Source organism: Acomys russatus, chromosome 22 (assembly GCF_903995435.1).
Source record: "Acomys russatus chromosome 22, mAcoRus1.1, whole genome shotgun sequence".
Classification (NCBI taxonomy): domain Eukaryota; kingdom Metazoa; phylum Chordata; class Mammalia; order Rodentia; family Muridae; genus Acomys; species Acomys russatus.
In genome coordinates this window covers 43,963,718-43,979,212 of record NC_067158.1, presented here as the reverse complement: position 1 = coordinate 43,979,212, position 15,495 = coordinate 43,963,718, and the positions used below count along the sequence as shown (strand labels likewise).

The following is a 15,495-nucleotide window of genomic DNA, read 5'->3' as shown; positions in this document are numbered from 1 at the left end:
GTCCCTGAACAACCTCAAAAAGTAAGATTCGGTTGGGCACGGTGGCACACACCTTTAATCCCAGCACTTGAGAGGCAGAGGCAGGTGGATCTCTGTGAATCTGAAGCTAGTCTGATCGACAAAGCAAGTCCAGGACAGCCAACGCTACACAAAGAAAGCCTGTCTCAAAAAAAAAAAAAGAAAAAAGAAAAAGAAAGAAAGAAAGAAAAGAAAAAAAAAGTAAGATTCATTAATGTCACCACCAATATCACCACAAGTAGTTTTTAAATATTGGGAAGCCATTAGGTTCACAGTGGCAGGCACATTTCCAGTGCCTCATTTTTATTCAAAGCTTGAGTTCAATCATCACACACAATGGCTTTCCTTCACGTGGCATGCTAACTTTATACAGTTTTGAGAAAGTATCTTCCAAATATTTTTTGAATAACACCATCAATTCTCTGAATAATAGCTTACATGAATACCTATGAATTATCATAGCTTTCACCAGTTTCTCAACTGTTTCATTTTTGAAAAGTCTATTTCATTTGCTTGTAACTCCTAAGTGCCTTTTTAATTATTTTTCTCTTTTTGAGCTTACAATTACATCATTACCCCCTTCAATTTCCTCCCTCCAACCTTCTCATATATCCCGCTCCTTGTTTTTTTTTTTTTTTTTTCAAATTGATGGTCTCTTTTTTCATTAATTGTCATTATATAAATATATATGATTATATGCCACATACATGTCACATTACTAAATATAATCTGGTCAGTCTGTCTAATGTTACATGTATGTTTTTAGGGCACTTGGTTCTAGATAATCAGTTACTGTGTTCTTCCCTGAGAAGGAAGACTCTCTCTCTCTCTCTCTCTCTCTCTCTCTCTCTCTCTCTCTCTCTCTCTCTCAGAATTCCTTAGTTGCCTCTAGCTCTTTGTGTAGGTCGGGGTCTCCTGAGCCCAGTTCATGGACTTCTTGTGGAAATACAGAAGAACCCATAGAATGTGGAAGTAAAGACAAGTAGAAGAGGCTACAGCATTCCTCTCACTTTCTCTCTCCTGATTATCAGAGGCTATGCCTGTGCTCTGTAAGCAATCTTGTGACTTCCCATCCTGAAAGTACCTCAGCAACCCCTTCATGCCTGGTGTAGTAGTTGTTGTTGTGGATAATAATAATAATAATAATAATAATAATAATAATAATAATAATAATAGTCGTCATTCAGGAACTTCCAATTCTCAAAAAAACCTCGTCCCACCCAACCTACTTATCTAGAAGTTCCTGCACAAGAACCCAGCTTGGCCTTCTCATTGCCCCAACATTGGTAACTGGGTTTCTTCGTCCCACCTTGAGTGCTACACAAGATTTTCTGACTCTCTAGCCATTTCCTCTAGGTGCATTTGTGCTCTATTCATCTGCATTGTTCTTACAATAATTAATTGAATTCTTTGTATGTGCCAGTTGCTGAGTTTAAAAATAAAAAGATATCCTTCCTTACTTTTAACAATCTCACAGCATAATTAAAGACATAAAAATGAAAGTGAGACCTACTATTTAAAAAGTTATTGCCCTTTCCTACAGTAATTCCCAGACATCCTTGTCATTACCTTAATTGTTCTGGACTTAGTCTAATTCCTCTCAAGAGCCCATTACCATCACTAATGAGATGCTCAATGAAGACACGTTGAATTGGGTATCTCCATTTCTTCCTAATACTTCTGGTTCCATCTAAAACCATAGTGCAGACTCATTGCTGTAATCCTAGCAGTCCCAACGGAACACGCTGTAGCCAGGAGTAAGTGTTGATTTCAGATGGGAAGGCCTGGCGCCCTGAGCGCTGACTGTGCCTTACATCAACAAGTGCTGTACAATTCCAGCCCTACTCTGGTTTCTCTCAGCTGAAGATGGAGCCTTCCCTGGCTGGCTGCTCACGTCCCCAAGCTGACCCACTTTCAACCTACTGTCTTTTCCACCTTTAGTCTCACCATTACCTCTTATTCTCTTTCATAAAATCCTTCTTGCTTTACTTTTTGTGACCAATCTTCTCCCTTAGCCCTTTCAGCTTATTCTTACTAATCCAGGAATCTTTCACAACATTTTCTAAGCAACTCAGTGCTGACATAAAAAGGAAATACACTTTATCAAGCCAAATTCACAAGTAATATAGATCTTGTATCTTTTTTTTTCAGTTTTTAAATTTTTACTTTTTATAATTTATTCACACTACATCTTGATTATAACCCCCTCCCTCAACTCCTCCCATTCCCACCTTCCTCCCTCCTATCCCCAACAACTAGTCCTCTGAGAAAGAGAGCCCTCTTCCCCTACCATCTGACCCCAGCCTATCAGATCTCATTAGGGCGGCCTGCAGCCTCTTCTTCTGTGTCCCAGCAAGGCTGCCCTGCCAGGGGGAAGCAGTCAAATAGCAGGCACCAGAGTCCATGTCAGAGATAGTGCCTGCTCCCCTTACTAGGGAACCCTCATGAAGGCAGATGCCCATCAGCTACATCTGAACAAAGGTCTAGGTTCTCACGATGCACTGCCCTTGGTTGGTGCATCAGTCTCTGCAGGGCCCCTTGGGTCCTGATTTGTTGGATTTGTTGGTCTCCTTGTGGAGCTCCTGTCCCCTCCAGGTCCTTTTGGCTTGTATCTTAAATATAAATTCTATACAGGCAAGAACTTTCTTCTCTTGGAATTCTCATTTCCTTGCTATCTTACTTTACAGAAGTAAAAATACAATAAAAGCCAACATAAAATGGGTAAGGATGGCATCACTTCCTGCTTCAGGACAAATAAAAGACTCTGAGTTTCTAATTTGTATACCAAGTGCAACAATCCAGTCTAGATCTTCCCAAGTATATGCCAAATGTTACCTTAAAATATACTCAAAAAACCAGTCTATGCATACTGCTCTTCCAGAAGATCCAAGTTCAATTCCCAGCCCCTATCTCAGGTAGGTTACAACCACATGACGCCGCTAACTTCCAGCTCTGAGAGACCTGATGCCTCTAACCTCCACAGGCAGCTGCACTCACAGCACCCACCTGCAGGCACACACACACAATTTTAAAATAATAAAAAAATCTTTTAAAAACATAGAACATATTTTTCTCTAATTATGGACCAGACCTTTTATACTAATATAAATTCTATATATTTGAGATAAATGTCATGAGGTTTTTTTTTTTTTTACTAGTATCAGGATGTTCTGGGGTTCTAGACATGACAATACGTATTATATATTCCTCTTTCTAAAGTCCATCTTCTTTCAGGGCTCTTCCTGTTATAATTCTATTATTTATAATAAAAAATGAATAACAAGACATATTAAATGCTTAATGGACTAAAAATAACATTCCATGGCTTATATAACATCCATTTAATGCAGAATAAAATAAAGTAGCAATACCGATGTCGCACTGGACACCAATCTGGAATTACAACATCACCCCAGTGTCTAGAGAATGAATGAGAAAACGCAATCCTAAAATTCAAAATAACATCAAGACTGCTACTTGGGGATATTTAGAAAACAAAAGAGATGACAATTTGCTATGTTAAGCATAATTGATGGTTAATTATATATGCTAAAATGACATTTGCAAGGAAAAAATTTTTAAATCTATGTTTAGCATCTATACAATTGTATTTTTCTCTGTAAGTTGCTCTACCAATTTCTGTGGACTCCAAAACAGAAACCTTGAGGCAGTACAGGAGATGTACCAGCAGGGAAATATGTTAATTAAAGGTAGAAAACACATAGTACCAAGACAGCTATTTAAAAGTACTTCAGCAAAGCTGATTAAAGGAATAAATGGGTCAGTGTTTCAGGGGTAAAGAGCAAAGCACCACATTGAACACTGAGATAACAAGGGACACTGAACAAAGAAATACTGTGTCATTTGTACCTAAAAACAAAACAAAACAGGGTTTCTTTTATAAAGCACGTACTAATATAACTATTTGTGAGGTATGTTATCTTGTTCAGTCAAATGAGATGAATATGTACAAAGTGGATAGAGAATCTGCTAGCTGGTTAATAAACTTGTATAGAACAAAGAATGGGCTCTCTCTCTCCCCTCTCTCTCTCTCTCTGTCTCTCTCTCTCTGTCTCTCTCTCTCTGTGTCTGTCTGTCTCTGTCTGTCTTTCTCTGTCTCTGTCTCTCTCTGTGTGTGTGTCTGTCTGTCTCTGTCTGTCTCTCTGTCTTTCTGTCTCTGTCTCTCTGTCTGTCTCTGTCTGTCTGTCTCTGTCTTTCTCTCTCTCTCTCTCTCTCTCACCCTCTCTCTCTCACCCTCTCTCTCTCTCTCTCTCTCTCTCTCTCTCTCTCTCTCTCTCTCTCTCTCTCTCTCTCACACACACACACACACACACACATCTGAAAGTAGAAAAGAATTGCTGAGTAAAGAAGTAATGAGCGAGAACCCTGAGGGAAGAACTGGCTATGCAGCAGCTACACTTCCCTTGGGATTGTAAGCCTGTCCTGGAAGACATGGGTTTGAGAATCAGGACAAGGCCATCACAAAGCTCATGCAGGGCTGCGGAGGACACGGAGAATTAAGTAGACACTTTGCAAGCATTAAGTGCTTGGCCAGTTTTATCCTCAAGAAACTAGGACACTGTGAGATAGAAGGCTAAAAAGTTCAACACCAAAAAAGTGCTGAAGCTGGGTTCTCAGCTGTGTGGTAGCACACAGCTTTAATCCCAGCACTCGGGAGGTGGTGACAGGTGGATCTCTGTGAGTTTGAGGCCAGCCTGGTCTACAAAGCCAGTCTAGGACAGCCAAGACCACACAGAGAAACCCTGTCTCGAAAAAAACAAATTAACAAAAATAAATAAATAAATAAATAAAATAAAACAACAACAACAGAAGCACTGTAAAAGACCCACAGAATATATCAAACCCTTTGTTGAAAACCTAGGAGACCCAGGAAAGAACCAAGGGAAAACTGATCTTGAGAAAACTCAGTTTTGGCTCAACACATAATGGCATTAAAGTTGGTAACTAATCTGAAGGCTGATTCGTGGAGGGTTAGGTGACAATGATCTTGTCATTTGGAGGCTACATTTTAGTTAGTACAGAATGCAAAGCATTCACTAAAGGCATGCTGCTGTCTGACTGTCATCACACAAAGGCAAGAGGAAACAAGATTACAAAGACCTCCATGCAGCATCTAGAAAACAGTTTTAATGAAGCGGGACCTTTACAATTAAACAAGCATCACCTGAAGGGGCTGTCGGCAAGACTCAGCAGTTAAGAGCACCCACTGCTCTCCCAGAAAACCTGAGTTTGGTTCCCAGAGCCCACACCCAGAGCTCACAATGGCCTGTAACTCCAGCTCCAGGAGATCCGGCGTCTTCTTACCAATGTCAGATCATTTGGAATGAAATCATAACTTTTGATTCCACCTTGTCTCCCACGCACCTCCCCCCAAAAATTGTTAAGAAAACCAAATGAGCCAAATTCTCAACAAGATCATCCAAGGACAAGCAGGTCTCCAATCTAGTTTACTTTTGGCAGAGCCTGGGAACAAAGGGAGGCTGATACACAGCAGGCAATAAGCAATCAACTACTAAACAAATAGACTGATTTTTTCACTTTTGCTATATTAATTTTTAATGATTTATTTATGTATATGAGTATTGTGTCTGCATGTACACCTGCATGCCAAGAGGGGTAATCAGATCCATTAAAGACAGCTGGGAGACATCATGTGGTTTCTGAGAATTGAACTCAGGACCTTTGGAAGAGCAACCAGTGCTCTCAACCACTCAATCGTCTCTGCAGACCTCTTATATTAATTATTAGTTGTTACATATTTTTATTTTTAATTGAAACTCTTTCAAACAATATATTTTATCATATTTCCCCCTCCCTCAAAGGCCCTAATTACCACCTAATTACAGACCCAATTTTATGTTCTTTCTCTCTCTCTCTCAGAACAAAAACAAAAGACCACAAAAACAAACAAACAAAACTACTCCTGGGCATGGAGACTGTCCTGAAACATGGTTGATATACCCAGTGACAATCTATTTAGGGGGGAAAAAAAAACCTGATTTTCTTTTTGCTAGTGGCTATCAATTGCAGATGGCTTCTTGGTTAGAAGTGAGAACCTGTATTTACTTTCCTCTCTCAGTGATGGGACCCCATCTGACTCGCAGTAGTATAGGTCTTATACATGCTCCCAGTGTCTGTAAGTCCATATGTGTATCAATCCTATTGTGTCTAAAAGACACAGTTTCCTTGGAATCATCCATCATTTCTGGCTCTTAGACTCTCTCTCTTCCACATAGATTCCTATACCTTGAGGGGAGGATGCTGATGAAGACATCCTATTTAGGACTGAGTTCTCCAAAGACTCTCTCTGCACATTGTCAAGTGTGGGTCTCTGTGTTAATTAACTTTCTACTGTAAGTTGTTCTGATTTGAGTTGAGCAAGGCATTGATCTATACGGGTACAGCAGTCTGTCATGAGGAACTATTTTTATTACTGTGATCTTTTGGCAGAATAATAGTAGGAGGTATTGCTGTAGGCTTGTTACCTATCTAGACTCAAGTTCTTGACCACTTTACCACTGGGAGTGATGGTTTGAATGGCCCCCATAGGCTCATATATTTGAATGCTTGGGCATCAGCGAATAGAGCTACTTGAGTGGGATTAGGAGATATGGCCTTGTTGGAGTAGGCGTGGCCTTATTGGAGGCCACTATATCACTAGAAATAGGCTTTGGGGTTTTAGAAGCCCGAGTCTGACCCAGAGGCTCCCTCTTCCGGCTGCCTGCAGATCTAGATGTAGAACTCTCAGCTACTTCTCCAGCACCGTGTCTAACAGCCACTATGCTTCCGGCATAATAACAGTGGATTAAACCTTTGAAAGTGTACGCAAGTCCCGATTAAATGCTTCCTTTTATAAGATTTGCCATGGACATGGTGTCTCTTCACAGCAAAAGAACACTAGACAGTCAGGTGTGGGTTCTACCTCACGGAGTGGGCTTTGATGTTATTCCCATAACACGTGTGTCACTACTGCGTCGGTATTATCTTGCAGGGAAGTCACTGCTGCAGGCTGCAGGGTTTGTAGATGACTATTATTGATCATTACTTTTCTCTTTGGTAGTGTGCAGAGTGCCTCCCAGTACCACAAATTCTAGTGACTACCAGTGAAGCTTCTAGCTAGGTACCAGCTTGGCTTCTCCATGTTTGATAACATAAACAAATGTCTTCAGCAATAGTGCCTGACCTTCAGGTTGTGGAGAGTAATCAATAGCCTTGGGGCAGGAGGGGCCATGGTACCCTTTTGGCCAATGACTTAATAACATTAACCCATTCCTGGCATTGGAAATTTTACTTGGTGGCAGGAGATATCCAATTGAGGCATTGTTTCCTCTTTTATTTGGTAACTTTGTTTAGATTCCTTTCACATATGTATATATTTTAGGAAGCTTCTGCAGTAGTGGGTTTCCATTTGGTGTTTCAAAGGGCCTTTCTTGTTGGCTGTCCTTGCCCATGCTCCCTCCTCTCCCATCCTCCTCCCTATCTAATTGCCCTACTCTAGTCCCCCTACATCTCCTCAACACTATATTCTAATACCCCTTCATTAGGAGAGCCTCGCCTACAGCAAAGGACATAATCATCTGGCAAAGCATTAACTTACAGACCAGGAAATTCTCTTCATCAGTTGTACATCTGACAGAGGGTTAGTATCTAGACTATATAAAAAACTAAAGAAAAAAAACCTAGAAACTTGATTTTTGAAAATCACTTAATTAAAAAAAAAAAATCACTTAATTTTGAAACGGAGTACAAAACTAAGCAGAGAGTTCCCAAAAGAGTAAGCATAATGGGCTGAGAAACACTTCAAAGAAATGTGCCACTTCCTTACTATCAGATAAAAATGCAAATTAAAACTACTTTGATATTTCATTTTACTCAATCAGAATGGCCAAGATCAATACTACAAACGACAGCACAGGCTGGGGAGGATGCAGGGAAAGGGGAACAGCTAGTGGTTCCTATTCAAAGAGGAGTACAGTCACTATGCAAATCAACGTGGGGGTTTCTCAGGAAGCTGGGAGTTGATCTGTCTTCTGATACAGCTCTACCACTCTGCAGCATATAACCAAAGGGTTCTACATCCTACTGTACAGGTGTTTGCTCATCCATGTTCCTTGCTGCTGCTCTAGCCATACTAGCCACAAGTTGGAAACAGCCCAGATGTCCATCAACTGACTAATGAATAAGGAAAATGTGGGTTTTTTTTTTACATAATGGAATATATTTCACCTGTTAAGAAAAATAAAATTATAAAATTTGTAGGTACGTGGATGGAATTAGAAAAAAAAATCATCATGAATGAGGAAGCCAATAGCCAAAAAGAAAATACGGTATGGTTTCTGTTATATGTGGATGCTAGCTTTTAAACTTTCCAGGTGTCTGTTATAATCTGCCTAACCACTGAGGTTAGGTACACAGTATATAGACTAGACATGAGCTAGCAGATCAGTCGGGAGTAGCACAGAGAACAAAACAGAGAAGAAAGCTATTTTCATTGTGGATTTCTTTCCTACGGGCCCATCCTTTCCCGTGGGCCTCCATCAGCGTCTCGCAAAAGATTTGGGCAGCACAGGAATCTGCTAAAAATGTAAGAACGAGCATAAAAGTGCAACATCAACTCAGCCCTCCTCTCCTGTGAGGCAAAGGCCCTGAAGCACAAACAAGGTCACAAAGTTTCGAGTATTTGTGAAAGCTCTTTGCCTCATGGGCAGGTTGGAAAGAAAAAAAGAAAAGAAAAACTCTCTTGGACCTAGGACCCCACACCAATACAAAGAGGTGAGGTGGCACCTGCGTAGGTTTGTATCTCTCACACACCTGCCACGGATACAAAGTAGAGCTTGGTTACAAAACAAAGAAGGAGAAGGATAAAGGCCAGGGGTAAGAAGGGCCCCTCACAGTAAGGAAGACAGCCTACTAGTACAGATGGGACTAATCAGGAGCTCCCACACCCACCAAGATCCTAGCCTAGTCTAAAGCAGCCTATTGCTTTAAAGGGGACATAGGCAGAAACTTACAAACACTGGGGAGGGAATAGAAATACGGAGACAACTTGACTCTGCTCCAAGACCTACTGTAAGCACAACGTGCTTCACCCTACACACACACACACACACACACACAACTGAAGCACCACAACTTACTTTGTGTTGCTATGATAAAACACTGACCAAACACAACTTGGAGTTTTTTGTTTGTTTGTTTGTTTGTTTGGCTGGTTTGTTTGTTTGTTTGTTTGTTTGTTTTTTCGAGACAGGGTTTCTCTATGTTATCTTGGCCGTCCTGGATTCGCTTTGTAGACCAGGCTGGCCTCGAACTCACATGGATCCTCCTGCCTCTGCCTCCTCAGTGCTGGGATTAAAGGCGAACGCCACCATGCCCGGCACAACTTGGAGGAGTTAAAGAATTAATTGATCTGGCTTACACATTATAGTCCGTCATCAAAGAAAAGCCAGAGCAGCAGCTCAGAGGGCAGGAACTAAAGCAGAGATCACGGAGGCTTGCTCCAAGGCTCGTCACCCACCTACAGATATCACCTACAGTGGGCATGGCCAACCTACTCCAATTAGGAATCACAAAAATGCCCCATACACATGCCCACAGAAGAAATCTACAGGATCAATTTGTCGATCAAGGTTTCCTCTTCTCAGGTGCATCAAGTTAACACCTAAGATTAATCATCACATACCACTCTCAATAAAGATGCAGAACACTTGAACAAAACTTTCAATCTACTTGATTTAACTGACGTTTCGAAAACATTAGGAAAAAAGGATGCTTATTAAGTACATATGGAACGTTCAGCAAGCTAAAGCATATTCTGGATCATAAAAGACCTAGGGGAGGGGAATAGGGTGAAAGCGGGAGGGAGGGAGGGAGGAATGGGAGAATACAAGTGATGGGATAGCAATTGAGTTGTAATCTGAATAAAGTAACAAAATTAAAATAAAATATTTTAAAAAGTCAACAAATTTTAAAGAGTTAACATAATATAAATGCTCTAGATCCTGGAGTTAAACTAGAAATCAACAAAAGAAAGGAACTGGGTTGGGGGAACTCCCAAAATTTGAAAACTAAACAATGGATTTTTCCAGATAACGCATGGATCAAAGATACTGTCACAGAATAGCATATTGACATTATCCATAATCGCTAAAGAACCTAAATATTCACCAGGTAAGTACCAAACAGAGAAACTAATGGCAGGGCTTCCAAACAATGGAATACTATCCAGCAACTAAAAGGAACAGAAATACTAAAATACCAGCATTCTGGAAGGACGCCAAAAGCATAACAGGGACAGACGCATCCACAAAAGTTTACATACTGTATGATTCCATTTACACTACATTCTCATATAGTAACGATTTCCTGGTTATTCTATGTACTCGCGGTGCCTGGTCTGTTTGAATGTGTTCAGTAAGCGCTAGGTGGGAGCACTTTAAAAAAAAATCACTGCAGGGATAGTAAAGTGCAAGAAAGTAACGCATTTTAAAAACCCTCAAGCAGCCCCAGTCCACCCGCGAGACAGTGAAACAGAAGGAAGGCGTGCCACTCGTGAATCCAACAGCTTTAAAAAATGGGTCCCTTAAAGGACTACAAGAACAGACAAACGAATAAGAAGCCTTGGGCACTCTCTGGCCTGAAGAAAGGCGTGGTGCGCCCCACCCATCTTTAATGAAACATAATCGCCCCATGCCTGGATCTGAGCAAACCTAGATGCAGGGCTCAGGGAGGGGTTTAAAACACCAAAAAAGGGGTGGAGACCTCAGAGAGCTCTGGCTTGGGTGGAGGCCCTGAAGCAGACAGGACATCCTGCGGGCCCGCTAGTCTCCATTGCTTACCCAGGCCTGCCGTTCCAGCTGAGCATACAAATTGGAGCCCTTGAGTTTCTGGACGATCTGGGCAATGATGAGAGACAGGTCCGACTCCTCCTGCAACATTTCCCCTGCCCTAACCCGCCCAGCCGCGGGGACAGCCGCTGGCACAGAAAGAATGTGCTGCAGGGTCCCACGCCTGGCCGCTTACACTTCTCCGGGACCTTTTTTATGCTGGGACTCCTCCAGCAAGCGTTGCCTGGCAACTGCTGGGCCGAGTGTCCGTCCCTCTCTGGTCCCCTCCGCATCTGAAAGACCTAGCACTTGCGTTCCGAGGACGGAGAGAGACAGGGCCAGGTAGTAGAGTTCATTTCATTGTTCCTACCCAGTCTGATGAAAAACCCAGAACAAAAGCGTGTTCTTCCTCAGCCACAAAGTGCGTGTGTGTGTGTGTGTGTGTGTGTGTGTGTGTGTGTGTGTGTGTGTGTGTGTGTGTGCAGTTCTCAGCATTTCTAATGGTCCGTATGAACCCAGCCAGTCCCTCATGTTGTGGCGACCCCTAACCATAAAATTATTTTCGTTGCTACTTCATAATTGTAATTTTGCTAGTATTACGAATTGTAATGCAAATGTATGTGGTTTTCAATGGTCTTAGGCAACGCCTGTGAAAGGGTCATTTGACCCCCCCAAAGGCATTGCAATCCACAGATTGAGAACTGCTGTTTATTATAGAGTCTAGCGTCATATCCTAGAATTAGCCTCATTACATATATAACCAACAAAAATGACTAGTGCTTTTTTTTTTTTTCCATTCTTAATTTTAAAATGACTTAAGATCCTGTTCTGGCCTTCAAGAAATTTGCCATCTGGAGAAATCCTCTTCTATATGTTCATTCAGTATTTTATTATGGTTCAACTTTCAGTTTATCAAGCATTTACATACAAAGAATTGCATGACCACACATATTTATTAAAATGCAGTTCTTGTCCTCAAGGAAATATATGAAAGGTATTTATAATTACAAGTAAAAGAATTAAACTAATTGAATGTCAATCCAAAGGCCAATTGTAGTTCATCAAAAGCCCTAAGGCATAATTACACATTAGACTATCATCACCAGAGTAATTAAGGATTAATTTCAGTTTGTGTGTGTACATTATATTTTAAGGAAGGCAATAGTAGTGTTTCAGGAAAGCAGCATGAGAATACTGAAAAGGCTACTATGGCCTAATTACATCTAACTTTAATGAGCTTAAGAATCAGAAGAGATTTTGTTAAATCAAATATGGGTTCTGAATCAACAGGCCTCTAGTGGTAATTTGAATTGCTGACACGGCCCAGAATATTGCAATGCTGTGATCCAAAAGCTAAACTCTAAATAGGAAGGGACTAGAGCCAATAAATGATAGAAATTCAAAGAGAGTTGGCACACACCATCTATGTACATTGCCCACACCCTCGCATTTGTTGAACCATCACAGAGATACTGTGATGATAGATACAGATTCTCGATAGTTCACCTGGTCTACATGGTTTAGGAAAGGCAGGGAAGGGATAATAGTACTTTCTTTGTTTTTTTACAAAGAAAAGTTCTCCCTCGGCACAGAGTGTCTCAGACCTGTGCGTGAATAGATCTTGATTCTTTGAAGTCCCTTCAAGGCAATAACCTACCTGTTCATGAATCTTCAAAGCAACCTGGCTTTGATCAACAATAAAAAAATAAAGACGATGGGAAATGCTCCTTCGCAAATAAGGGAATGATAAGCAAAGAGGTAACTGTGCTTTCCTGGGCTTAGGGGGTCTTGGAGCAAAGAAGCAAGATTTCTGCATTCAGAGAACATTCTAGCTCTAGCAAGTGCCCAAAGAATTATGTAATTTTTCCTTCCCCATGAGAACTTCAGCTTTCTCACCTGAAAAAATAAGGAAAATATCATCCTGGGGACTATTATGTAGCGAAAGGATATCTAGTGTTACAATATTAATGAATAAGATGCCAAAGTTGGGATAATTTGGGAAGATAATATCCCATACTATTGACAGGGAACAGAAAGTATCTAAACATACAAGAAATATTAAAGTGCCGAGCCCAAGATTTTACTGCTTTAAATCATTTCTGAGAGAACAATGATCAGGCTAGAAGCAACAATCAAGAAGTTGGTGTAGATTTAATTTTTCAAATCATGCACAAGAAAAATAAACCCTTAATCATAACACTAAAATTATGTTTCCTACAGACATGGAAGCTGGTGTGTCGCAGTGTGATTCAATTCTAGACTGCTGGCAGCTCTCTTTCTCTAATTTAATTTGGCAAGACCTTTCAAAGTACCTGCTTCGGGCTAGGAATGGCAAGGAATACAAAGATGGGTAAGAAACGATCCCTTCTCTCAAGGAACTTGCATCCAGTATGCAAAGAGCTTTAACAAAAAACAGACTCCATCATCTTCCTACCTGTGTATGTGCACAGTTTACTGTGTTCAGGTCCCTCTTTCACCATTAACTGAAAAGGATAAGTCTTCTTGGGTCTCAATAAAGGACCTAAAAATCCGTACTGTACCCACAGTGAGCAGACTGGGAAAACCCCAATTTTACATTTTCACATTTCAGCCTCATAGGTGAATATGAGTCCAACCTCACCTGAGTGGTCACAGCTGCCTACACAGAGGCAGAAGTAAAATAATCAGACATCCCCTAAAATGGACTCAAACTAGCAGAGTGGTACTCCAAATCGACAGATTTGGGTCTCAGGGCTCAACCCACCTTTCTCAGACATGTTCTGCTTGCTGCCTGGATCTCACTGGATAGGAGCCCAGCATGCATGTGAAAAGCATCCTTAGGACAAGAATGTGGTTTATGTCAAAAACACCCTTCCCCCTTAATAAGTCACTAAGGCACACTCCAGCGGCACTGTAAAACACCTTTCTTTATTCACATGGGTGTGGTTTCCATAAACTCTACCACCTACACTGAGAATGATTTCCACTTGTTTTAAAAGAAGAAGCTGATTTCAGCACATTTTATTACAGAATACATTGAACTATGTGCAGTCAGGAATTTACTTAAAAGATGAAAAAATCCAAGCATGTATATTCCGTGTTACCACAAATGTGACACACTTAGCTGACTTTGGAGCAAATAAATGTATGACAATACCCATTACCTAGCAATGGGTTGAATCTGCTACAAAGGGAAGATATGTGGTCCAAATGCTTTCAGCATAAGGGTGGTGTTGTGATGGGAATATTTGTAAATAAGCATCCTTAGGTGACCCTTGTGCTAATCAGTCGTACACAGGCTATACTTGAAAAACAAAAACCCAGAATAGCTAAAACAATCTTTACAATAAAAAAATTTTCTGGAGGAATCGCTATCCCTGATCTCAGGCGATACTAGTGCAACAGTCATAAAAATGGCATGGTACTGGGACAGAAATAAGCTTTTGATCAATGGAATCGAATCAAAGACCCAGAAAGAAACCCACACACCTATGGACACTTGATTTTTGACAAAGAAGCCAAAACCATACAATGGAAAAAAAGATAGTATCTTCACCAATGGTGCAGGTCTAATTAGATGTCTACATGTAGAAAAATCCAAATAGACCCTTATTTATCACCCTGCATAAAACTAAAGTCCAAGTGCATTAAAGCCTCAGCATAAAACCAGACATGCTAAATCTGTTAAAAGAAGCAACTCTTAATGTTATTGATGCTTTGTAATTGTTTTTGCTGATCTTTGTTTGTTTCTATTTTATCCTTATGAGCTCTAGCCCAACAATATATTTCTTTTGACTGTGACTTATTCATTTAGTATAAAGCTTTCAGGTATACCATTAAGTTGCCAAATTCTCCATATTTATCCATATATATCACCCTGCAAAAAGTAAAGTCCAAGTGGATTAAAGACCTCAACATAAAATCATACACACTAAATCTGTTACAAGAAAAAGTGGAGGGCTGAAGAAACGGCTCAGAGGATCAGAGCACTGCCTGCTCTTCCAAAGGTCATGAGTTCAAATCCTAGCCACCACATAGTGGCTCACAACCATCTATAATGAGATCCAGTGCCCTCTTCTGGTAAGAAGGCATTACATGCAGGCAGAACATTGTATACATAATAAATAAATTTTTAACAAAAGAAAAAGAAAAAGTGGGGAAGAGCCTTGAACTCATTGGCACAGGAGAAAACTTCCTGAACAGAAGACCAATAGCTCAGGCTTTAAGGTCAACAGTTAATAAATGAGACCTCATGAAACTGAAGAGCTTGTGTAAGGTGAAGGACACTGTCAACAGAAAAGTGACAGCCTGCAGACTGGAAAAAAATCTTCACCAACCTTACATCCAAAAAGGGCTAATATCCAAAATATGTAAAGAGTTCAAGAAATTGAACACCACCAAACCAAATAATCCATTGCTAGTGGGAGTGAAAACTTGTACAATTGGAAATCATTCTGGCACTTTCTCAGAAAACTGGGAATAATGCTATTGCTAAGACCTAACTATACCACTCCTGGCCATATGCCCGAAAGATGCTCCTCCATATAACAAGGACATTTGCTCAACTATGTTCATAGCAGCTTTATTTGTAATAGCCAGAATCTGGAAACAACCTAGATGTCCTTCAACTGAAGAATGGATGAAGAAACTG

At 40.6% G+C, this 15,495-nt stretch overlaps 1 protein-coding gene across 1 annotated transcript in view; it reads right to left on the bottom strand.

Annotated features, from left to right (window-relative positions):
- The window catches only part of Tbc1d19 (TBC1 domain family member 19), a 111,038-nt gene extending 99,931 nt beyond the window's left edge, over nt 1-11,107 (bottom strand). The window contains exon 1 of the mRNA XM_051164694.1: nt 10,878-11,107. Within this exon, the coding sequence (XP_051020651.1) occupies nt 10,878-10,976 (99 nt within the window). The 5' untranslated portion in view covers nt 10,977-11,107. The remainder of the gene's footprint in view (nt 1-10,877) is intronic.
- Between the last annotated feature and the right edge of the window lie 4,388 nt (nt 11,108-15,495).